The following is a 25,948-nucleotide window of genomic DNA, read 5'->3' as shown; positions in this document are numbered from 1 at the left end:
AGAAATTATACACTTTAGCTTTCAAGCTGGTTTTTGGAACATAGTGATAGGTCAAGCATGATCAAATTATGAGTATAGTGTTTTTGTGGGAATTTGAGAGTCTGTATGTTGTATTAAAATATCAACACTATCCAACCCTGATGTCAAAAACACTTGTTTTATTTCACTATTGTATTTATTTCTATACCAAAGGTGGACACCAATGCAATTAATTCAAACAAGACAACATAAAAACAGAACAAACTTTGAACATATAAGGTTTGTGTGGGTGTGTTTGTGTGTGTATTCATTTATAGTTTCATGTGTAAGAGCAGAATCAAGGCTTTTACAGTACAGAGGAGGAGCCTGCACAGTTGTTTGATCAGAGGACTTCGTGTTGAACTGATGGCTACTGTATGCAGTCTTGATCACCAGTAGATCCAGTGCTCCTCTGCAGTCCAGTTACAGGAGCTGCCTTTAGCGGGTCCCTGCAGGAGGGAACCACGTTGGGGCCAATGCCCTTATTATTATAGCACCTTTCTTTATGGAGGAGGAATTGACAGTGTTGGATTGAAGATATTGCTCTGGGGTCAAGCAAAGGTACAGTTCTGGGTTCAGTGCATCCAGTATGTTGAGGAGTGCCCCAGTGAGGAGCCAGTGAAAGCCTTTACTGGCTCTTGATCCTGCAGGACAGACAGCAGGCATTCCTGTAGTACCAGTGAGTGCACAATTTCACCCGAAGGACAAGAGCACAGTTAACTGTTGCTTTATCTTGACAAGCATCCTCAGCTAGTGGGAACAAAAAAAGACACTTTTAACAGACATAAAGATGTGGAAAATGGCAGACAAGGGTGGGCTGAAGTGAAGGTTGGAGAGTATAGGAAATCTGTTTGGAAACCATTATTATTTTTTAATTTCCGCTCAGTACTGCTACTATGCGCAAAAATGACACTTTATTTAAGGCAGTTCTTTGCAGAGATGTTGGGAAAAGTGCTGTAAGCTCAACTCCTGGAACATTAATGACTGCAGCTCTGTACCATGTTCCCCACACTAAATCATCAACTAAGAACAAGGAATGTCATTGCTGTCCAAAACACAAAAGTGGCTGCCAAATTGACGAAATGCATGATGCACTTGCCCTGTGAAGTATAGAAACAACAAAACATTAGTCTGGTCTAAATTTCACAGGGATTAGCTTGTGTTGTGCCAAGATAGATGCACATGTGCTTTTAATTGAGCCAGCATGCACTCGTTGCTGTGTTTCATTAGGTACAGCATAAACTACTTACAACTGGCATGATCAAATAACACCCATGCAAGGGTGCGTCCTTCGGCATCGTTCCAAATATAAGATAGAATGGATTTCTTTTCAATTCACTTAAAGCCTACAGTATGTTGTTGAAAATCTGCTAGGCATATCCGCTTTACACAGTCTCAAGCCAATCTGGTGAGCTAAATGTGGTTCCATTGTCTGTATCCATCTTTAAAGGTCTGTAGTGCTGTGGTTTACTAGAATAGTGGTGTATGGAAGTGTACCTGGTGCCTCAGTGGTGCAAGGTTGCACCTCACAGCTCTGCCTGGCCTCAGGTCTCAGTGTGGAGTCACAGCTATGGCCCAGCTCCACTCCTTGATAACACTTCACTTCTCGCACCCGTACTCCAATCCCACATGTCTTACTGCACTGCAGGGCACACAAACACACATGCACATGTGTGAGTGCCAAGCATCACAAATGCTAAAGAATGCAAGTATATTTTTAATGAACCATTATGTAGAAAAGAAAAAACATCAGAGACTTTGGAATCGCACCCTATTTGCACTGATGACTTAGAAAGCGGTCTTCATGGATGCTTTTCATAGACTGTGATGTAGGGCTGAAACGATTAGTCAATGTTATCTATAACGTAAACAATAATAAATTGTCAACAAAAATGTTAATTGTCGAATAGTCGTTTGATCTCATTTAACGTAACGTGAGATCACATTAAACTCTAATGATGATGCGTGAGAGCAGCACTGCAGTTCATGACTGACTGAGGAGGAAGAATTCCACAGATCAGTCCATTTGCACTCTAAACTATCCAAACTGCTTCAGGTGATGTAGATCGCAAAGTATGAGGGAATGTTTATGCAAAAATATAAAAGTAAATACAGAAGCACACTAATTGTGGAGAGGAGTCGGAGCTCTTTAAAGGAAATATCACGGTGTTACATCTTAAATGCCGTTTTAATGCATTACAGCTTTATTAAAGTTAAAATAATAAGGAAGCAGGTCATGTAAATAACTACAAACTCTGAAAATGGCATTTCTCTCTGCGGTCAGCGCCTCTTCTATGAGTCCCAATCTAAGGGGGAGAGACTGAAACTGCATGCGGCTGATACACACTCTGTCGCGGGGACGCTTGTCCCTTGCTGCAGCTAGATTATAACTGTCACGATTCACTGTTGTCTGCCCTGTGTTTTGCCTCTGTCATCTGTTCCCCATGGACTACACTTCCCATAATTCCCTGCACTCATCACTGCCAGCTGTCTTTCATTGTCCTCACCTGTGTTTCATTAAGTCATTACCCACTGTGTATATAATGCTCTGTTTGCTTGTCCTGGGTCAGTTGTTGTATGAATTTAAATGTGTATGTATCAAGATCTACCATGTTTTGCCTGTGCCCTTCGTGGATGTTTTTTCTGTTTATGTTCTTGTTTCCCATCGTGGATGTTTTCTTTGTTCCTGTGCTTACCAGTCATTTGTTTTTGTTAATTTTCATTAAAATCCTTCGCTGCACCTAGATCCAGCTTTCTTGACTTCTTCCCTGCGTTACAATAACGCGATGGCTTGCGACTTATTGAATCATAATATATTTCACAGTGCATTTCTTATTGTAAAGACAAATGGCAAAAGAGAGTTTTTGTTTTTTTGTGAGTTAAAGATGGATTGAAGTGAACAGAAAGGTGAGAGAGGGATGTCTTCGCCCCATTATACACTGCAAAAAAATACGTTTAGATGTAATTTTGTTTTGGCTTGTTTTCCAATATAAATATCTAAAACTCCTTTAAAACAACATGCATTTACTTTAGCAGCTATACTGCAGAAGAAAATTATTTTTATCTGAGAAAGCTGAATATAATATTTAAAATAAAAATATTTTAAAATAGTTAAAAAATAGTTGTTGACAAAAGATGCATTCACATGAGTCGCAGCATATAATATATTTATACTTGTTTTTATTAGTGTATTTTGTCTTTACTGCACTCGCAGAAGTATAACCAAGTGAAAAAATACACTTATATACAAAATACATTATATTTAATATATATCCTCTTGAAGCAAGTCTAAATTTCTTATATGTTATTCTCAATTAAATGTATCTTGTTTTAATGATTTTTAGACCATTTTAAAATGGAAAACAAGACAAAAGCACTTGATAACAATCATTTTTGCAGTGAATTTCTTTACTGAATTAAACTTCTAAAAAGTTTTTTTCCCTGTAATTCAGTGAATGTCTTTTAGAAATATTTTTAAAAGATGATTTTTTTCCCTCTTTATTGTTAGTAAGCACATTTAATACAACCTTTTAAGTCGGGCACAAGCTGAATAATCGGGTAAGAGCTAATGATTAATCGTTGCATTAATCGCAGAATAGTCGAATAATCGTTCTAATAATCGTTAGATTCATCGATTATCAAAATAATCGTTAGTTGCAGCCCTACTGTGATGACGCATTTCCGTCTTTATTAGGCAGCATAAATCTAGTATTTTTTTTTTATATTTAAAATGTTGTACTATTTAAATTCAGAACTGTGTAATTGTTTTCTTATATTACCCTGGCATTATTAAAAAAAGATATTAATCTGCAATGCTGAAGGAGTGACAGTAAATTGTGCATCTTTCTCTTCTGAAGTAATCCATCTCTGTATCTTTTTTTCTTCTTTTGGAAAGTCGTTAAAATGTAATTTTCTTGTGCCTATAGAAATGTGCAAAGGATCTATGAGGTTTGTGCAAAATGTCATATTTTCAAAATCAACAATTTGGTCTTAAATGAATATTACAGTTAAAGTTTAGTGCAATTGACAGCATTTGTGGAATAATGTTGATTACCACAAAAATGTATTTTGAATAATCTCTCCTTTTCTTTAAAAATGCAAAAATCAAGGTTACAGTGAGACACTTAGAATGGAAGTGAATGTGGCCAATTTTTGGAGGGTTTAAACAGAAATGTGAACAGTGGAGGATTTAAGCACGGGCGACATGGGCAGTCGCCCAGGGTCAACAACTTTGGGGACGTTCTCATTTAGAATCCACCCCTCCCCCCACACACACAAACGGTCAACTTTGGGGGCATGTTGAAGTGGGTTTCGCCCAGGGTGCCAAACAAGCTAGAACCACGACTTTAAGGGTTTGTGGTCATGGCAACGAAGTTGTAAAAACTTTACACAGAAAGGTTTAGTAAGTGACTTTATCAAACTAAAATCATGTTAACATACATGTTTTTGATGTCTTGTGGCTAAATGGCCCCATTATGTCCTTGGATGTATTTTAAGTGCATTTTTATTTGTGATCATTTGTTTATATCTTTTCGTTGGGGAGATGTTATGTCGTAAGGCGTATTCAATGTGGTAACATTGTATCTGTTTTGGTTGTGTATTTTGGGGTGGGAATGTTTAGTTTTGCATGTCTGTTTTTCCCCTGGCTTTTCTCCTCTCTCTCTCTCTCTCTCTCATTCTAATCACTACCAGTTGAGAGCACTAATGAGGAATTCTCCTGATTGGTCTGGCTGTGAGCTGGAGGATAAAAGCTGCTGGAAAGCTTCATTCCCTGTCTTCCCTATCCTGGCTCAGATGTGTTGGCTCCCTAGTGAATTTGTTGTATATTGCTTGAGATTGCATTTGTGCCTATTGAGTGAACTGATGTTAAAAGGTATTTTCCTATGTCAAGTGTGCCTTGGACTGATTACTCTGGGAGCATTTGTATGGAGGTGGGTGCCGTTTTGTTTAATATCAGTTTTCTCTTGTTTTGGGGGGAGTTAGAGTATGTTTATGTTTCAATTTTCCTTTCTAGGAAAGTTAGTTGACTCCCCTTTAGGAATTAGTTTATTTTGTTTGTTATTTTGGCCTTCATCCCTTCCTTTCTCATTTATTATCAAATGCTTTAGTTTGCTTTCCAAAAACATGACTATTTTGGAGTGCTGGGACGGAAGAGGGGTACTAAAACCTTGTTATGGTTTTCCAAACCTAGACTGGGACGAATCATAAGGGCCCCCATTCACTTCCATTGTCACCTCGATTTGTGCTTTTTTATATATATATATATGAAAAGGAAGCACAAGTCAATAAATTTTTTTGTGGTAATCAATATTATGCCACACATGCTGTCGATTGAGTTTAACTTGTATTGAACCTGGAATATTCCTTTATGGAAGACCAACAGTAGGCTTGATTAAGGGTTATGTCCATCAGGCATGTTTCTTATGGGGTGTTCACATAGAATGCATTCTTGCATTCAAAAACAGTTGGATTGAGCGCAATGGATTGAACAGTATGCGGAGACAAAAATGAAAAAACATCTGACACGTCTTAAAGGTGCACTCAGTAACTTTTTGTTCGAGTCATCTTGGACTTACGGTGACACCTAGTGGTGTGGATGCAGCATCATTCAGAATCAATAGTTTTGAGTTACAGATGCCCCAGATGTAGAAATTCACTATTCACAGTCAGCCATCATTAATTAAATCCAAGAGTGAAAATGTCCAAAAACAAGATGGTAGTAGTATTCAGATGGTCATGTGATTTTAAAATGGCAGTCCCCATATGGGCACCCCTGCCCCAAGAAGAATAAAACGTTTTTTAAAAGGTTATAAACTGATGACTACAGTCCTCATCTCATGTGAGTGCTCATGATTATATTCAAGTTTCAAAATTACAAATAATTTGTTTAGGAGTAAAATAAAAATGTTATGGGAAAAAAATTACTGAGTGCACCTTTAAAAAAACAGAGCGTTCATGGTGCAAGACACTGAATAAACAGCAAGATTTGATGCAACGGCCGAATATATCCATATTAATGATGACAGCATACTCTTTAATATAACTGACAGATATTCAACAAAAATAGACTACAAACGGTAACTATATGTTTTACCTATAACTGTGTCATAATTTAATATTGTACTTTGCACTGTACTGTAAGTCACCGCATGAACCTAATGTAAACATTCCAAAGAACAAACCACATAAAACCAATAAAACTGTGAATTTAAAAAGTTTAAGGAGAATAATTGTGTATCCATCTTTGTGTGAGTCAAACCAGTTAAACTATAATAACCACTCCTAACCTGAGACCAGGATGTGGTAAACCACTTGGAGCAGGGTCTCGCAAAACAGGCCGTGCTGTCTGAAGGTTTGAGGGATTTGTCACATATCCAGTCGGGGAACTCCTTAAACACGCCCCCCTCCAGCCCTGCACAAACCACCTGTCGTGTCTTCACCCCACGACCACATGCGGCATTACACTAATAAAACAATAATATAAGACTCATTAAACACGTAGGAGATGGAGAGTTAAACCTGAAATTAGCACAGTGAAGTTCCCACCTGTTCCCACTCTTGCTCCACCCAGTGGGCAGGACAGTTTTTGTCTCCGCATGGATGCACTGCCAGCGGTTTCAGCTCTGAATCACACTGTCCATCAGAGATCACCTTTCCATTACTGTTCTTACACACCACATAGCGCCTCATTCTGCCCTCCCCACATGGCCCTGAGCACTTAGAGAGAGACAAAAATAAGATAATACTTAATGGACAGTTTCAAGGTTTTATGTGATATTTTAAAGGATGGTGCCATAATTTGATCTATAATCCTGAAACCCACTGGCCCCCAGTCAGAGACGGTCCACCTGCGGTCACAGGGCGGGCCTTCACACTCTCTCTGGCTGACTGGCCTATTAGACTCATTACAGAGCCTGGACTCCATGGAGCAGCGCACCTCACGACTCTTCACCCCACCACCACCACACCGTGCAGAACACTATCAGAAGATAATACACAACCTAAGACTGTGAGACTTAAAATGAAAGACCTCATATTTAATCAAAACAAATAATCAGGGTATTCTACTGCATTAATGTCTCTTGTGTTCTTATGAGATTAGTACAGTGTCAAAATTAAGATTTTATTTAATCCATTAATAGAATATACTGTATATGTTGTTTGTAAGATTGCAAGCTGTGTGGTGTTGCAATTATGGATACACTGGACAATAGGAAATAATTTTATGGTGTCTTCCACACACTGACCTCAGACCAGTCAGAGATCTCCCACTGAGGACCGCAGCTTTTACTCTTGCAGGCTTTGCGTGTCATGGGCTTCTGCAGCTCTGTGGCTTGGCACAACTCATCATACACAGAGCTGTCAAATCCCGGTGCCATCATCTTCCAACAGCGCACCGTCCGGAATTGAAACCCTTCCCCACACGTCCGGGAACACTCGCTCCAGCGACTGGTTTCCCATCTGCCTCAGAATACAAGTTGAAGGAATATTCATGGTTAAACACTACTTAAGATCAATCGATAGCATCAGCATGGCATGTTGACGATTACCAGAGCAAATCATTTCTAAATAATCTCGAATATGAATATGTTTTATAGAATATGAGTTACAGTAACACTTTTAAACCAGTGTGACAGTTGCATATTTTCACTGATTCTTGAGATAATGGACATATTTGTAGACAAAGGTCTCAGCTAACAAACTGTGTAAGGGAACAGGTTTTTATAAAAACCTGAAATTGACATTTATTCACTTTATAACTTACATCTTACTGTGATTGTGCCAACTCTGTCAGACACTTCAAAGCATGCTAATTTAATTTGATCCATCCAACAAGAGTCTTAAGTCTTTAATTATCTAATAATAGTGTTCAGTAAAGGAGTTAAGTGATAAAGTTCAGAGTTGATAAAACAATAATATTTTAACATTTTAACCATGTGCTGTTAACTGGAGCCATTTTGTTTTCCCTCAGTTGAAGCTGCCTCTATTTCCTAAACAAAAATGCCAAATTCATTCCACAATTCCTATAAGATAATCTTTTTTTAATGAAAAATGAGAGACTTAAACATTGTTTAAAAAAAAAATAAAATAAAAAAAAAAAGATATATATATATCTGCAAAATCTGAACATTATTCCAAACTTTTGGCAACTTTTTTGTGTGTGTGTGTGTGTGTGTGTGTGTGTGTGTGTGTGTGTGTGTGTGTGTATATATATATAGATGCCAGATTTTGCTCTTATGGAAAGAAACTGGTTCTTTTATTCACCAAAGTGGCATTCAACTGATCACAATGTATATTCAAGACATTAATAAAATTACTATTTTACCCAAAATCCTCTATGTGCAGCAATGACAGCTGTGACAGTAGTGTGCACCTTTGTATGAAATCTTCAGTTTTTTGTCAATTTCTAGCATTGCATAGCCTTTATTCCTCAAAACAATGATTGACTGATGAGTTTCTAGAGAAAGCGGTTTCTTTTTTCCCATATTTGACCTAATATTGATCTTAAGACATGCCAGTCTATTGCATATTGTAGCAACTCAAAACAAACACAAAGACAATGTTAAGCTTCATTTCACAAACCAAATAGCTTTCAGCAGTGTTTGATATAATGGCAGGGGATTTTTAGTACCGAATTAGCAATTTAGCATGATTACTCAAGGATAAGGAGTTGGAGTGATGGCTGCTGGAAATGTGGCCTGTCTAGATTTGATCAAAATGTAATAACATTTTTCAAATAGTGATGGTGCTATTTTTTACATCAGTATTGTCCTGACTATACTTTGTAATCAGTTGAATGCCACTTTGGTGAATTGAAGAACCAATTTCTATTCCAAAACAGCAAAATAGCTACATTATTGCAAACGTTTGGCTGCCAGTGTGTAAATATATATATATATATATATATAAATTATTATTTAAATTACATTGTCTGATTTATTCAGGATTAATGAAAAATCTGACAGAGTTGATGTAAAGTTAGGACACAACTTTGATATGCAGTTTACTGTTTGCGTTGTTTGATATCTTACAGATCCCTACCTTTCATTTGATATTTTCTATTTATGAATTTGTGCATTTTTAAACACTTAATTTGGCAGTTTAACATTGTTGCTTCTTGCTGAGGACATGTAACGTTACTTGTGCTTTCCAGTATTTATATTATTGTGAATTTCTTGATTTTTAACATTAAAGATGACTTTTTTATGTAGGAAATGGTTTGTCCCTTATATCAAGAAATAGTGTTTTAAATGTGTTTTGACAATATAGTATACGTACCCGATACAGTACGATCAACCGCATGTCACAATTTAAGCTTTATTGATGTTGTCAATAAAGCTTAAATTGTATTTTACCTGAATATTCCTTTGAGCTCAGTGGACTACAAGTAGATTTATCTCTATTTCAATTATTGTAAAGCTTTAATAATCACTTAATGTGGCCTGTATCTAACCTGGGCAGACACTCTTTCCCTGTGCAGAACTCATGTGTGGGCTCTGGCCTGGTCAAAGCATCACAGTAGCTCTCATCCACCTCTGACCCATCAAACTTCACACATAAAGCATAAGATGTGCTTATACCTACAGAGATAGAATATAATGTCAAGCTTGTATGTGTGCAGCTGTATTACACTGGAACATGTGTGAGTGTTTTCTGTCTTTGTGTATATTGTGCTCGTAATTGCACCTGTGGTACATGTTGAGCTGCAGGGTGCATACACAGATAACTTCCATCTGTACATGTCGGGCAGGCTGATGTCAGGATCCAGAGATTCCACCTCAAACTCATTACTGTTGGAGTACGATAAGAGAGAGAGAGCGAGAGAGAGAGAGAGGAAGGTGAGCAGCGTTAATGCAAGTTTCCAATGTCTGTTTCATTTTTCACAACTTTTGAATTACCTCACCCAATTTAAGGTATTGTTCACCAAAAAAGGCAAAATCTGACATTATTTACTCAACCTAACATCAATCCAACCCCGACTTTCTCTCTTCCATGGAGCACAAAAGGTCTACACACAAAATTTAAGACAATATTCACTGTCAAATCAAATCATTAATAAAGTGCAGAAATCTAAGGTGAAGGCAACATTAATAAGATCAAACCTTATGAGACGCAATAAGAACCAAGAGGTTTGATGTTATTGAAGTAGCCGCCAAATTTAATTTCAATGCTTTATGAATAAATTAATTGAACAGTGAATAGACTTAAATTTAATTCTGTTACATTTAAATGTATTAATTTGGCAGACTTTCACCCAAAGCGACTAATAAATGAGGAGTACAACAGACGTGATTTATCATAAAGAGGCAGTAATAAGAGAAGTGTAGTAATACAAAGTTTCAAGTTGCTTTGAGAAGCACAAGTAGAGAGGAAGGTGAGAGACAGTGGCAAAAGAATAGACTGAGAATTTTTTGAAGCGGAAGAAAGAAGACAGTTATTAGTAAGATTGGGTCGAGTGGTCAGGAAAGAGATGCCATTCATCACTCAAATTGATTGACTGGCTTCAGAGGACATGAAATATGGAGCATGACTCGATATTGTTATTTATACTGTGTTTTTCTTTTCAGATCAGAGTCACTATTCATGTTAATTTTATGGCTTTGGAGTGACATTAGGGTGAGTAAATGATGATGGAATTTTCATTTTTTAATGAACTATCCCTTTCAAATGTTTAGTTTATATAATTAAAAAAAGTAAATCTAAATTCAACTAATCATTTACATTGAAAAACAATATAATTTTATTTCTAACAAGACAATAGACACATATACTGTATGAAATTCTGTAGATAAAATCAGCAGATTTTTTATATGTGTGCACCAACGAATGGTATTCACTTCCTGTGTATCTTGGAGGATCATGGAAAATTTACCGGAATTAGCCATTTAATCATGGTAAAGGCAATGTAATTGTTGGTCAGAAAATGCAGACCTATGAATTTCCACAGTAGTTTATAGACGTTTTAATTGAATAAGGTAAAACATCTCGGGTTACTTGACTGTAACCCTTGTTCCCTGAGAAAGTGGAACGAGATGCTGTGCTTTATTCAGCGCTTTGGGAATGTCTTTAGGAGTGACCAAGTGTGGATATGTGTGCAACACGTCAATGAAATTGACTAGAAACTTTATAGCCTCTGTTGGTTACATCATCAGAATGCGACAGTACCAGGGGCTATAAATAGATGTGCCACAGGTGCATCGTCAGGTATATTTGTCTGAAGAGCAGTCCTGGGACATCCTCAGTGCGGAAATGAAGCGCAGCATCTCGTTCTGCTTTTTCAGGGAACAAGAGTTACAGTCAAGTAATCCAAGATGTTCCCTGTCAAAAGCTACACTTAATGCTGCGCTTGATGCACTGTGATTGCCTGGACAACCCGGTTGTGTAGTTTGTGCTCACAAGAACATGAAAGGTCTCAGACATGAGCTTCTGATGTTGACTCAATGACGTGAGAGCCCGGAGTGGCATGAACATCCAAACTGTCAAAATCTTATGAATATGTGCGGAGAGGACAAGCCTACCACATTACAAACATACTGCAGAGGGGCACTCCCGGCCAAAACTTTTAGAGGAAGCGACCCCCCTGGTAGAATGAGTCCTGATGCCTACTGGTGAAGCGCATACCTCATAGGCAAGGGCAATAGCATCCCTCACCCAGTGTGACATTGTCTGTTTTGTTGCGGCCGCCTCCATGTTACGGCCCCCATGACAAACGAATAGTTGACTTAAGCCACCGGCAAGTACAGTGGACGTAGGCCTGAAGAGCACGGACCGGACACAGTCTGTGAAGTTTCTCCTGATAAGGCATAGTGAACGGCAGAGGACAGAAGGCCTCAAGAGTGACTGGATGCACGGTTGAGAAAGCAACCTTAGGCAGCTAGTCAGGATGAGGATGCAATATCGTGTTCGCCATTCCTGGGGCAAAGTCTAGGCAGGATGTCAAGACAGAAAGAGCCTGCAAATCCCCAATTCTTTTAAAATAGTAATAGCTATAAGAAAAAAAAACATCTTTAGAGTCAGAAGCTTGTCAGATACCGACTCTAGAGGTTCAAGGGGTCTCAACCAGACCCTCAGGGACTATATCTAAGTCCCATGAAGGGATCCTGGTTCTAACGGGAGACCTCAGTCGCATGTCCCCACGAATGAAGCGAGCAAGCAAATTATGTTTTCCCAGTGGCATCCCGTCAATCAAGGCATGGCAAGCCAACAGAGCGGCCATATAAACCCTTAGAGTGGCGGGGCATGTGCCTGCTTATAATTTATCCTGCAGGAAGTCCAGAATTGAAGCATTCTGGCAGTTAACTGGATCTGCATTACATGCAGTGCAGCATCTTTCAAAGACACCCCATTTTACTTCTTCTAGTAGAAACCCAGTGTCCCTCAGTTGTTACCCTTCAGGGGCCAAACATGAAGGTTCCACAGCTAGGGCCGGGGATGAAATATTGTCCCCTGCACTTGTGACAGAAGGTCCCTCCTTTCCGCTATTGCCCAAGGCGAGCTGTCGAGGAGAGACATTATCTCCGAGAACTATACTCTTTTCGGCCAACTCGCCGCTATCAGTAAGAGGCAAGATCCTTGTTGGCGAACTCTGGCTAGAACTCCCGGGAGCAGAGAAACAGGAGGAAACGAATACAGGCGCATTTTGGGCCATGTATGCGCAATCGCGTCCAGACCCATGGGGGCTGGGTGACTCAGAGAGAAGTAGAAAGGACATTGCGCTGTCTGTTGGGAGGCGAAGAGGTCCACCTCTGCTTCGTAAAATCTTAGCCAGATTTGTTTCACTACCTCGGGTGGAGTTTCCATTCTCCCGTCGGTATTTTCTGTCTGGAAAGTAAATCCGCTCCCACATTCAGGCATCCAGGGATATATACTGCTTTGAGTGACAGGAGCTTGCCCTGGGTCCAAAGGAAATCTGTCGCGCTAGTCTGTTTAGCTGGCTTGACCGCAGATCTCCTTGGTGATTTATGTAAGAGACTGCCGCTGTGTTATCCACCCGCACCAGGACATGGCAGCCTCTCAATACAGGCCAGAAATACAGCCATCAACTCGAGACAGTTGATATGCCAATCAAGCTGATGACCCTCCCATTCCCCTTGAACTGGATGACCACTTAAGACAACTCCCCAGCCCGTCAGGGAGGCGTCTTTTGTTAACAATCTGCGACGGCAAGACGCACATAGATTGGAACCCAAGGTGAGGAACCGGGGTCTGAGCCACATAGAGAGGGTACGTAGCCCGTGGCATGTAACCCTTATCTGCCTTTGGGGATTGGCCCTTGGATGAAATCCCCTGGCTTTGAGCCACAACCAGAATGGTCTCATATGCAAAAGGCCCATAGGGATCACCGAGGACGCAGATGCCTTGAGAACTAACATCCGTTGAAACTGAAGAACAGTACAATCTTGGCCTAGCCTGACTTTGCTCAAGGTATTCTGAATGGTATCGATTCGAGCGGGAGACAGCTGTGCCCACATTGTGATCGAATTCCATACGATCCCTAAATATGTTGTTCTCTGGGCAGGAGAGAGAATGCTTTTCTTGTCCTTGAGCCTCAACCCCAGAGAAACCATATGACCTAAGACAATATTTCTGTGCTGTAATGCCAGTTCTTGCGATTGTGCTAGTATCAGCCAGTTGTCTATATCATTCAAAATGCCGATGCCCCGGAGGCGCAATGGAGCCAGTGATGCATCCATGCACTTTATGTATGTGCAAGGTGATAAGGCTAGTCCAAATGGAAGAAACAGATATTGGTAAGCTTCGCCCCCGAAAGCAAACCTCAGGAACTTCCTGTGTTATGGCAGTATTTCTATATGAAAGTATGCGTCCATTAGATCGATCGTGACTAACCAATCGCAATGTTAAATTTGTGACACGAATTTGAGCACCTTGACTGAGTGGTTCAAGCCTCGAAGATCTAAAATCGAACGCAATCCCCCATCCTTCTTGGGAACCAGGAAGTATCTGCTGTAGTAACCTGACTCTCTCTCTGGAAGGGGAATATGTTCTATGGCCCCTTTGACCAGAAGACTGTGCTCGTTCCAGTTTCACGGTAGCGGTTTCTGTGGCCCTTTTCTACTGTCTTTAGGACCCACATAGAAATACCCGGCAGTAACTTCCAAGCTGCCAGGTTCTCTGAAATGGGTACCAATTTAGATACTTCCCATTGAGGGGATGTTGGATATTCCTTGTCCTGTGCGACAACAGGAAGCAACGGAACACCTTTTCGAACACCTTTTGGAACATTTAGCTTGAAACTGCTGCCCCCGAAACACCAGAGGCGGTGGGAATGGAGAGGTTTCGTGGGGGTGTCGGGAAGCAGGTAGATGCTTTGCGCACCCCGTCCCGAGGGGGGGCTACCCCCACAAGGCTGGGCGCAAAACCATCAGGACTTCTTCTTTTTGGAAATAATGGTTCTGAGGTCTTGCTTTGGAGGCTGCTGAGGGCGACAAAGCGATCCCTAATCTTTACAAGGGGGAGCATGACTCGCAAAAAAAAGTGTTTTTGAGCCTCCGTTCTAGAGGGACTGAGGTGCCTCCCCCTGAGTGCGGCGAGGAAGGAATTGCACAAAGGCTTCCTCATGTTTTTTCACCTCCCGAAACCTGGTGATGACTGTTATCACCGAATCGCCAAACAGGCCGGAAGGTGAGACTGGGGCATCAAGTAGGTATACTCTGTCCTTATCCTTGATGCCCGTGAGGTTTAGCCACAGATGCCTCTCCGTGCTGACCAAAGCAGCCATTGAACGGCCGATAGCACGAACCGTCTGCTTGGTTGCACGGAGAGCTAAATCTGTGGCTCGACAAAGCTCTGAGAATGCCTTCTCGTCGATTGTATCACCCGTATTCAGGTCCTTCAACAGATCAGCCTGGTATGCCTGTAACACCGCCATGGTGTGTAGCGCGGCACCAGCCTGACCTGCTACTTGATAAGCTTTCCCCACAAGAGTTGAGGTGGTTCTTCACGGCTTTGTGGGGAGAGTTGGTCTTTTCAATGATGATGCTGAACCTAGGCGAGAGATAGCCCGCGAGTGTCTCTTCTACCTGTGGCATCATCATATACCCCCGTGCCTTAGCACCCGCGATAGTCGAATATGTCTACGTCGAATGCACAAAGATATAGGGTTTCCCCCATGAACAAGAAAACTCGTCAAGGAGTTCAACAAAAAAGGGAGAGACTGATTTTGTGTTCCCTTCCCCTGGCCATCAGACAGAAATCAGTCTTCTAGTTTTGATTGTTTGGGGGTCTCTTGTTTGCGTGGCCAGTCTATCTGTAATCTGGCCACCACACAAGTAACCACCTCCAGTAATTCCTCAACCGCTTTGTCATCTTGTAAGGAACGCTCAGAAGTAGGCAACTCAAAGTCTGCAGACCCAAGAGATTCATCGTCCCCCTCGTGAACCGAAGAGACGCCGGAGCGTGCTTTGAGAACACGCGAGGGACCAGCTGGATCTGGAAAGAGAGCGAGTGATAGGGACGGACCTGACTCTCGCTCCTCAGCCGGATCCATACGCGAGCTGCACGATGGAATGGTGGGTGCTGGCTCTTGGAAGTAAGCGAGATGAGCGTGCAGCATCTTCACTGTGAACAGCTCACAATGCTCACACTATATCTGCATCTACTGTATAAATGCCATTAAAACACTTCCTGTATAGCTTGGAGTATTGTAGGAAATTGTAATACAATTATCAGGAATTAGCTAATTAATATATATAGTTATTTGTCAGAATATATAGAAAACCCTAATGTAGCCCTTTCTGAGCTAAAATACTTTTGTTTTGAGCATAGCTAGTAATAACTTGTTGAGCTACAAGTCATAACTAGCTTTGCCCAAAACAAAAGCTGACTCTCACTCCTCAGCCGGATCCATACGCGAGCCGCACGATGGAATGGTGGGTGCTGGCTCTTGGAAGTAAGCGAGATGAGCGTGCAGCATCTTCACTGTGAACAGCTCACATTGCTCACACTCGCCTCGCTCTAACGCAAGAGCTAAAAATAAATGCATTTACAGTAATACTCATCAGCCATGACCTTTAATTCACCCATGAAAGTTCTGAAACTTTCATACTTATATGTTTACTTGAGTCTAAACCTGAATTCAAATAACTGAACCACAATACCATCAGTACAGTTACCACAGCAGTAACTTTAAATCCCCTAAATTTTTTAATATCCATATTTTTAAGAAAAGTTTCATAATTTAAGTATTTTTCATAATTTCATTCATTTAGCTGAAGGCCAGGGAAGAAAAAGTTGCAAATCTTTGTCTACTCTCACTAGCACATCAGCGGAATGTATGAAGTGAAATTATGAAAGATAAGTGCACGTTTACATTCATAACAAACCAGGCTAGACTACGGCAATAAATATGCCATAGCATTCATCGTCTTGTGCCCTCCCTCTGACCTCTCGCTGTGGGGGACCTGCACTGACTCCACCTGGTGGAGCTGAAGAAGTTTGGGCTGGTGGTTTGTTGAGTCATTAGTCCTAGGCTCAGTATTAGGCCCAAATACAGGTTCCCCATCCGGACTGTGCATGTCCAGATTGCCCGGGAAGATCTCCAGTGTCAGGCTGTTATCCAGAGAGGAGTTGGAGTTAAGCTTGAGTATGGCACAGCCCGAGAGTGCTGAATCTTCTTTACAGGGCTGTCTGGAGCCTGAGGGCCATGGAGCCCCATCATAGAAGAGACTCTTTAGAACAGGTGTAGATGTGTGATTGGAGTCACTTGAAATAGACGAGTCACCATCGATCAAATTGGTCGCATGGCCTGGACAACAGAAAAGAACATTAAGGTTTACTCAATCGAGACCTAATCGATGGTGACGTTGATTGATGACATTGAAGATAAGATTAGTGTTTTCTCAAATAATACTGGAAACAGATATTAGATTAGCTTTTCTGTAAAATACGAACATTCATTTAATGTTAAATGTGTAAAAATTTGTCAAAGTTAAATTTGATAATAGTGATTAACCACAAGATTCATGGTAATTATTCTATTAAAACATTTTAAACATACCAAGCAACTAATTGTAACAAACAAATACCAGTTTAGTTTGATCAAAACAATAGACCCTTATATGCAAGCTTACAGTATAGCCAAAAGTAGCTGATACTTTCTATATCTGCATCTACTATTAAAACGCCATTAAAACATTTCCTGTATAGCTTAGAGTATTGTAGGAAATTGTAATACAATTATCAGGAATTAGCTAATTAATATATATAGTTATTTGTCAGAATATATAGAAAACCCTAATGTAGCCCTTTCTGAGCTAAAAGACTTTAGTTTTGAGCATAGCTAGTAATAACTTGTTGAGCTACAAGTCATAACTAGCTTTGCCCAAAACAAAAGCCTTTTTTTTCACAGTGTATAGGGTAAAAACGTATGCACTTATTATTGACCTGAAATTCGAATAAGCACGTTTTGAAACTGATTTCATTTTCACACTTGGTACAATAGCTTTAATTTTAATCTGAATTCAATAGTTGTTGTTGTTGTTGTTTTTTTTTACAGAAATCAACAAATCAGACTTCCTGGTGAATCATCCATGGCAATAGGTCTAGTCTGAAAGCGACATGAAAGGTCAGTTCTCCACTGAACTAAAAAGTTCTCCCCCCAAAGATTACAGTACTTACCAAAACTGCCTTGTGTCTCAAGATGGTGCATTTCACCATCTAGCTCATTCTGAAGGACCTCACTCGCGGGTCTAAATAATACCAGTCCAGGTAGATCGCTGAGGTTAACAGAGGCCTGAAGTTCCCAGAGCAGCTCCTCATGGCCCACACGCATCTCCACATTTTCTTGAGGAACCAATGAAGCACTCTGATTGCCTTTCTTTCCAAACTCCTTACGAGCTTCAATTTCATTATGAGTGGAAAAGAGCTCTGTAGAGGAGATGTTCAACTGCTGGTCTGACAGTGATGGGTCTTTGGAAGTCTTTGACATTAGGTTGCTGATTTTAGGCTGCTCAGGGGTAGAGGGCATGGGTGGTGCCATTCTCGGCTCTGGAGCTTGAGGAACTGTGTACTCATATGTGATGTGAGGCATCTTTCCATTGAAGTTGTAATACTTTGAATAAAGAAAACAGCCTATGATGTACATGAAACAGGCATAACTTGTAGTAATTAGTACTGATTGAGCTACTACTGTACACTACATGGCCAAAAGTATGTGGACAGCCATGTGGCTTTGCTATTTCATTAGAAGGTACATTCAGCCTTGCAGTCTTCTTAGACAAATATTTTAGTAGAATGGGGTGAACTTTGCAGAAAGTTAGGACCATAAACAAATGGTTTACTGAGTCTGGTGTGGACGAACTTAGACCTGAATCTCACTGAAGACATGTGGGATAAATTAGAACACAAACTGCTAGCAAGTCCCTATTGCCATCCCCACTGAGCTAGTACCAGCCCTCACTGATGCTCTTGCATCTCTATGGGAGGAAATTACCACAGCCTTGTTTCAACATCTAGTAGAAAGCTTTCCCAAAAGTGATAGCTATTTTAACAGATTTTGTGGGTGTCCACATACTTTTGGCCATTTAATGTGTAGCCAAGTACTGCTGGCAGAGTTTTGAATTATCAGACAATCACATATGAGAACACATAGAAATGTGGTTGTGATGCATGTAGTACATACCTATATACCTACCATGACATTCAGGGCCTGCTGGGTGGGACCCTGAGCCATGATGTACTCAAAGCCATCAGAGAAGAGGTTAGCTGGCCTCCTATACTTGAACACTGTCCCAGCAACATGGAAGTTTCGTGGATTGTCGATCGCACTGTTTCCATTGAAGAAGAAGTGACCAGCTTCATCAGACAGAGCTAGATAGAACAATGAAATTAAGATAGGACTCTCTCTCTCTCTCTCTTTCCACACCAAAACAATGATTGATCCACCAATTAAACTCTTACCCAAGATATTTTCAGTTTTCCGCCGCTCAACGATTTGGATATCTGTGGCACCAACTGGTATATTGGTTATAAAGGCATAACCTAAAGACACAAATACAAATTAATATTTCAATAAAAAGTATTTCTATAAATAAAACTTGTCATATTAAATATGTTGTAAGCGACACAAATGTGTCGTTTCGCTAAATTCCATTTTGCTAACTTCACCACAAAATTAACAACAGATCTTTCTCCAACACCCCACAAGACATGTCAACAAAAGATGTGTCTCGCTTCTCAACTCATTATTGGTGCCCCTGCATGGATATTTCAACTGGAAAAAGGAGCTCACAAATACACTTAAGCCCAACAACTGGGGACTGTGTTTCAAATGTTGGTAATCACAGACCGATTTTGTCTGAATATAACTCAGCCTACTCTCTCCAATTTCACTGTGAGATCAGTACGGATATAATGGCACTGACCTCAATGAGCCACTTTCAGAGCTTTATGACAGTAAATCACTGTTTGTGCATATTATAAAAATGTATGTAAAATTCATCAAATGTATCCAAACTCTCGCAAAATGATCTCTGAATTTCAATCGTAGTACATTCGTAATGGCTATTTTTTTAATTGGCTAAAAATAAAGTGGCTTTTTGGCTGTTTTCAGGATGATATTAACCTGGCAAGAGACCCCCTTCTGAAACTATAAAGGTAGATTTAAGGTAGCTTTATATTTTCATGTAAAAATCTTAATTTTATTGTGTAAGAAAAAAAGAGTGCCCATATAAGTAATAAAATAAAAACTAATATCAAATTTGACAAAATTATGATCTGCTGGTGGTCTAAGCAACCCTTAATGCTAACATAAGGTATACCTAACTGTGTGATCCCTTTCCGGTAAGATCCTGACACACGATAACAAGAACCTCCATTTCCACCACAGACTCCACATTTGTCTATGGTTTTACTGGAATACAATTTCCCATCACACCCTACCACCTGCAATCAAGACAACAGAAGATTTAGCGCTAAGCATGATCTCACAAACACAATTGTATATAAATGGGGAAAAAAAAGCTAAGAGGGCAAAATATTCAGTCCAGTCAATAGGTAGTACAATCATAAAATAAAAAACAAAACTCTTGTCATCTTTTACTCACCATCATGTTTTTTACAAACTGTATGACTTTCTTTCTTATGTGGAACACACAAAAATAAATGTTAGAGAAAATTTTAGCCTCAGTGACCATTCATTGCATTGAAAAAAGATGCAATGGAAGTGAATGCTGACTGAGGCTAACATTCTGTCTAAAATCTCCTTTTGTGTTCTGTGGAAAAACGAAAGCTATACTTGTTTTTTCTGACACACCTGACACTGGCCCTCAATGCAAACCCCCTGATAGATGCCGTCCCTGCAGAATGTCCCATCATGGGCGGGCACCAACAGCTGCCTTTCTCCTGTGGTTGTGGTGCACTGGAGGTCACATGGTTTGTTGGAGATGCTGATGTAATCATCTGAACAGGAGGTGACATCAGCAAAAACATCATTACATTCTAGGCTTTAGCGAATTCCTCTAGAGATAATACGTCTTTATGGCATGGAGAGGCCTCTTTTGTACATGGGGGACTATGGACTGTAGAAATAATCCTAAAGGGGCATCTGTGAGCTATAATAGAGCTGGCCAGAGGCCAAGACAAGAAATTCAGTAGAGCTCTAAGCCTAAAACACTGAAAGGCCAGGAAGGAGAGCAAATTAACTAAGGCAATCAGAGAAAGGTGGAAAAGGAGAACACTGAAGGATTTTTTACCCGGATAAAGTGGAACCCACTCATAGTGCTTCCTGCCGAAGGCTTTGGCATTGAATTGAGAGCACTGGTGCTGTTTGAAGCTGATTCTGCTGTTTGGGCATGGCTAGGCAAACATCCAGACAACAATAAAGACAGAGCTTGTAAGCCAGGCAGCAGGTCAATAAGCCTGCAGATATTGGAGCTGAAAGCCAACATGTGTAAGAATGCATATTTATGCCAGTTTGCTTGGGTGGAATATTCCACCCAGTAACACAAACGTGTTATTGCAGTCACATTACAATGGGTTATCCCTTAATTATACACAACAATATTTATAAACGTTAGGACATACCTGATTTGTACACAGCTGATATTGCTTGGATGGTCCAAAGCAGAAGGAACTGTTGATGTTTTGGGTAGACGTCAGTCTGAAAATGTAAGCTATGTATAAGTCCATTTAAATTGGCCTTGATTTGACTTTTTAACATTATTTAGTTGTTTGTGAGAGGATCAGTGGAACGTCATTGCAAAACAGCTACATGTAATAATACACTCTTGCGAATCTGACTAAGGTCTACCTTTTCTGCATATGTTGGAAATTCCCATGCTTTTTCACAGCTTTTGGTACCATCCCTCTAAACTCCTCAATACATGACTCTGCTCATCTTTCTAGCTCTCCCTGTACCCTCCCCCCATGCACACACCTTTCAATGCCTCCACCATACTGAGAAGTGCTAATGGAAGCCAGCTGGACTAGCTCAGCACAGACTCTTATCTCCAGTGGAATCTCCTCTGTTGTTTGACCATTTGCACTAAAATCCATTTTATAAATATGTTTGTCATTTTGAGCAGGATTCCCTGTGTCGTGTGGGCCAGTGGAATGATGCTCATCCCATATGACATTCCTTAGTCTATCTGTGTTCTCTGGAGGACATTAGTCAAGGGGGAATTCTCTCCCCTACCCCCCTTTTCTCAAGCGAGGGTTCACTTGGGTTAGTCCATGCTTTAGCAGAGTCTGATGGGGAAATTTTGATTTATCCACAGCTTATCTTTAATGAAAGCAAGAACAACGTTGACATCCATTTTCATAAGGTCCTCCATGGAATGATTACTTCAGGGTTACTACATCCTTTTACCAATAAGTTTCCATGACTTTCCCATAACTTTGCCAATTATTTATGTTTACTGGATACATTTTAATATATATATATAATTTTATAGAGATTGTGCACAAAAAGAGCCATTTTTGATGAATAAATATTTTAGAGCAGAGCATAATTTTAAAAATAATTATATTCACTTTAGACATTTTTATGACTTTACTAGACCTGTAAGTCACAATTAAAAAATTACTAGGGCTGTCAATCTATTAATTTATTTAAATAAAATTAATTACTTGAGATCCTGGTTAATTAATCTTATTAATCATGTTTAATCACAATTATCAACATTTGCTGAAAAAGGCCCCCAAATAAAGATAATTCAAGTCTATTTTCAAATTGTAATTTTCTCTATATTCTGCACAAATACTTGGAGAAAATAAAGCTTTCAGAACAAAACAGTTATGTAAAAAACTAAAATGTGAAAGAGAGACACTCAACAGGATTGAGCATTCAGGGTCACATTAAATGGATTTTTAATCTACAAGTTGATCGTGAGTGACATTACCCGGTGTGAAATGTGAGTTCAGACCAGGGTCAAACTGACAGCTCTCAACCCATGGAGGAGAACCTCGCTCAAAGTATCAGGCCTGTCACTTCTAATTACCGTAGTACAAAATAGGGAGTCCTTTTCCTTGGTTGACCTGGATATGAGTAAGTTTGTATGAGCCCTCAAGCTGTTGTGGTAGTTGAGAGTGGTTTACCTCTGATGCAGACAGTGACGCTCTTGAGAGCGTACTCCTCCTCCGCAGGTACGGGAACAGGTGGACCAACTGCTCCATTCACCCCACCAATGAGCTACCTCGTCTGGCTTCCTCTGGAAATCCTCCCTCCCCTCACTGCTGTCCTGGCAAAGATAGAGACAGAGTGCTTCACTGCTGCACACTTAGTACATGATAACATGGAAAAATCTGTAAACAATGGCAATTATTGTGAGCCACAAGCACTTCTCTGTCTAACTTGTGGGCAAAAGCTGTAATGACCTTCAAGGCACAAATTTTAGTTAAATATTGATGATGTGAAAATAGGAGAGTAGAATAAAAAGAATAGAAATAGAAAACTAGAGACAACCAAAGACACTTTAGCTAAAATTAAATACAGAGCCCATGGCCAGCTATGAATTGCTCCTATAGGCAGACTCCTGTTGTCTAGACGGCAGGTTAATCGCTCCTCTTCGAGCCTTGCATCAGTGAACTTTAACACAACACAGGCACGGCTCCATGGAAAGTCTTGTGAACCTCTCAAAGAGAAGCACTGCCCAGCATGACTGATCTCAAACCAGCTTTAATAGGCAATGTTTGGATTTAGGTAAAAGGAGGTGGATTTACACAAAGGCCATTTTTTTCCTGGAGCTCTATGCACCCATTGACCCTTCCTGTATAGTGCTCTGTTCAGTCCTTAAATGACATTTGGAAAGTTATGGTATATTCAAGCATGAAATCCACTTTCTCTGCAAGGGACATTTTCATATAAGTGTGTACTGGTGTCTTTTTCAGAGCCCTTCTAGAAATTTGAGCCTAGAAGGTTAGCAACAACATACACAACACAGAGGTCCCATAGACGTTCTATGGGAGTTACACTGGCAAGGACACCAAATGCTGTTTTTTTTTTTTTATGAAAGTATATGGAGAAGATGTGTCAGTACACTGAATAAACTGCTTTTGTGAGGAAACAACCCTTTTGGAATTAACTATGTGTGGATTTTACTATGATAAAATGACTGTTATATAGGGAAGACACTGACAATTTTACGACAGGTACTGGTGTCAGTTTACGGCTCTCCCCAATAATTTGTATATTATCCATAAACGGTGACTTATTTTCATAACATGCTAGTTCACCGTTACGTTCTCTCCTATGGTAAGAACGCAGAGGTTGTTATCTCGGAATAGAACATCTCTATGTTTTCCCACCATAAATTCCCATTAAAGGCACAAGTAGGACTACAGTCGAATGTATGCCTACAGTGGAAGCAAAAACAATGACAATTACTGCAGGCTTACAGAAATGGATAATGGAATGCATAGTAGTATGGGGGATTGGCAGCCCCTTCTACAAATCCAAACAGCTTTGCAAGAGCCACTCGTGTCTCCCGCCCCAAACGCAGGGATCTTATGATTTTCCAAACAAGAGTCTACATCCCCATATGTTTTTTTTTTTTTATCTGAATGCCCTTTGGCTGTTTAGATTCTAAATAGACAATATACTTTTCACCAATTTTTAATGCAGTACTAAAGGGGAGACCCCCTTAGAAGACCACATGTGCCCTGTTTCGAAATGTCACTTCAGTTGAGTTTAGTCTGCCAATGCTTGACCGTGAACCGGTCATTAACACGCCAAATCAAACATTAAAACATCTTCTGCAGAACAACAGTGGCGATATTGCTCTCAAACAGCATGCATTATGAGACTAAAACACCCAAAGCTTTATTCCGAACACCCCCTCTGTTTTTCAATCATGTTTCTATGAAAACATGTGCTAGGCAGACGTCTTTGACAATTCGGCGTCCCGCTTTTTTTCAGCGTCTCGCGCAGGAACGCCACGTTTGTTTACACCGCGTCGGGTTAAAAAGAACGGTACATTTTCAAAACGCGTTTAGAGACGCCCGCGTTCTGTTCTATTCGTCTATCTGCGTCTATCTTTTAGCGCAAGAACACGTTTTTGTACGTTTCGGTTTGAACTGCCCCCAAACCAGCTGATGCACCTCGACTCAAATCACTCCACTGTAGCCTACTCGAACAAGCAAAGTCGAGTGCAAAAAGAGCTTTTAAAAGTCGTTCGTGAATATAAAAACAGGCTTCAAAATCTTTCAAAATATAAAATTGTGTTCGCGGTCGCAGATAGCGGTCAAAAATCGTAAAAATAAAATTCCACAGACATCAAAACCCAAACGGAGCTTTGATCTCAGAGCCGAAATCAGCATACAAAGCGGTGTTAAAAAACAATGCGGTGCCCGTGGAGCTGGTCGAAACCTTATTTTAACGTGAAAGTTTGATGTTCCTCCTGCCACAGAGCCCCCTCTCGTTTCCCGCTTTGTAACCGGCATTTGTAACTGAGCGCTTATTTAAACCGGTGTTAGGGTTCGTTCAGACCGCACGCGTCCTTGCGCTGAAAAAAATAAAGCTAGACTCAACAAAAAGAACAGAACGCATTGGTCTCGAGACACTGTTCACGTAAAAACGGACGTTCTTTTTCTGTGGGAGACGCTAAAATCAAGGCTACAACTTTTACCTAAGCCAAATGTATACCAAAAGTCTGTTTCATTGCAAACTATACAAAAATGAATGCGATTTACCTTCAAATTTGCACCTGTTGGTGTATTAATAATCCATAAGTGTAAGACAATGTAGTGAAGAAGAATATGTCCGAATCTTGTAGTCCAGAGACAGTACATGGTTCATTTGAGAACAAGGAGACCTCGCCCCCCTGATCTTAACCAAAGACTAAAGAGAGAAAGAGACAGAGAGAGAGAGAGAGAGAGAGAGAGAGAGAGAGAGAGAGAGAGAGAGAGAGAGAGAGAGAGAGAGAGAGAGAGAGGGGCATGCACTTTGAGGTCTAACAGAGAAGGAAACCCTTGATGCATTAATGGTTTTACAACCTGCTGGAAGAGTAGAAAAGGGGGGCTGGTCAGCCTGACGGTGATTGACCTTGTAGATTTCAAACGACTCAACAGCATCCATCTCTGTGAGGATAAATGAATGGGATGTCCAGAAACAGAGAGTCTGAGTGTTCTACACATATAATAACAGAGGACAACGTTTTACACAAAAATATGCTCCTTGCTCTGAAGTAGGCCTACCTGGCATTTTGTGAGTGCCATACCTGGTTTTCAAGATGATCATAGCATTTCTGTTTTATTGTATTACTATATATATATTTGAGCCGCAAACATATTTTATGTTTGTATAAATGTAAACATAAAATAAGCTTATGTCCATTTTATTCAAATAAATTCAGCCTACAGCTTTATGGTTCTTGGGTCTTTTGCATGTTTTTTCTTCTACTTTAACATCAACTCTACAATACTGAACATACAAATTATTTTTGTAAAAACATAACATTTGTCCTCAAAAAACGAC

General features: G+C 40.2%; 1 protein-coding gene across 1 annotated transcript; it reads right to left on the bottom strand.

Annotated features, from left to right (window-relative positions):
* Window positions 1-259: 259 nt before the first annotated feature.
* LOC127644748 (ADAMTS-like protein 2) lies at window positions 260-25,263 on the bottom strand. Its single transcript, XM_052128103.1, has 18 exons — window positions 25,165-25,263; window positions 22,573-22,715; window positions 21,061-21,136; window positions 20,730-20,832; window positions 20,291-20,436; window positions 19,797-19,920; window positions 18,937-19,017; window positions 18,671-18,846; window positions 17,656-18,088; window positions 16,423-16,783; window positions 9,706-9,809; window positions 9,473-9,599; window positions 7,266-7,479; window positions 6,842-6,997; window positions 6,565-6,735; window positions 6,306-6,482; window positions 1,516-1,660; window positions 260-768 (listed from the first exon to the last, which is right to left on the bottom strand). The coding sequence occupies exons 1-18, from the start codon at window positions 25,261-25,263 to the stop codon at window positions 647-649; spliced, it is 2,958 nt and encodes a 985-aa protein (XP_051984063.1). The 3' UTR covers window positions 260-646.
* Window positions 25,264-25,948: the final 685 nt, after the last annotated feature.

This window comes from Xyrauchen texanus, chromosome 6 (genome assembly GCF_025860055.1).
Source record: "Xyrauchen texanus isolate HMW12.3.18 chromosome 6, RBS_HiC_50CHRs, whole genome shotgun sequence".
Lineage (NCBI taxonomy): Eukaryota > Metazoa > Chordata > Actinopteri > Cypriniformes > Catostomidae > Xyrauchen > Xyrauchen texanus.
Note: the sequence above shows the minus strand (reverse complement) of the source record. Positions and strands in the feature narration are given on the sequence as shown.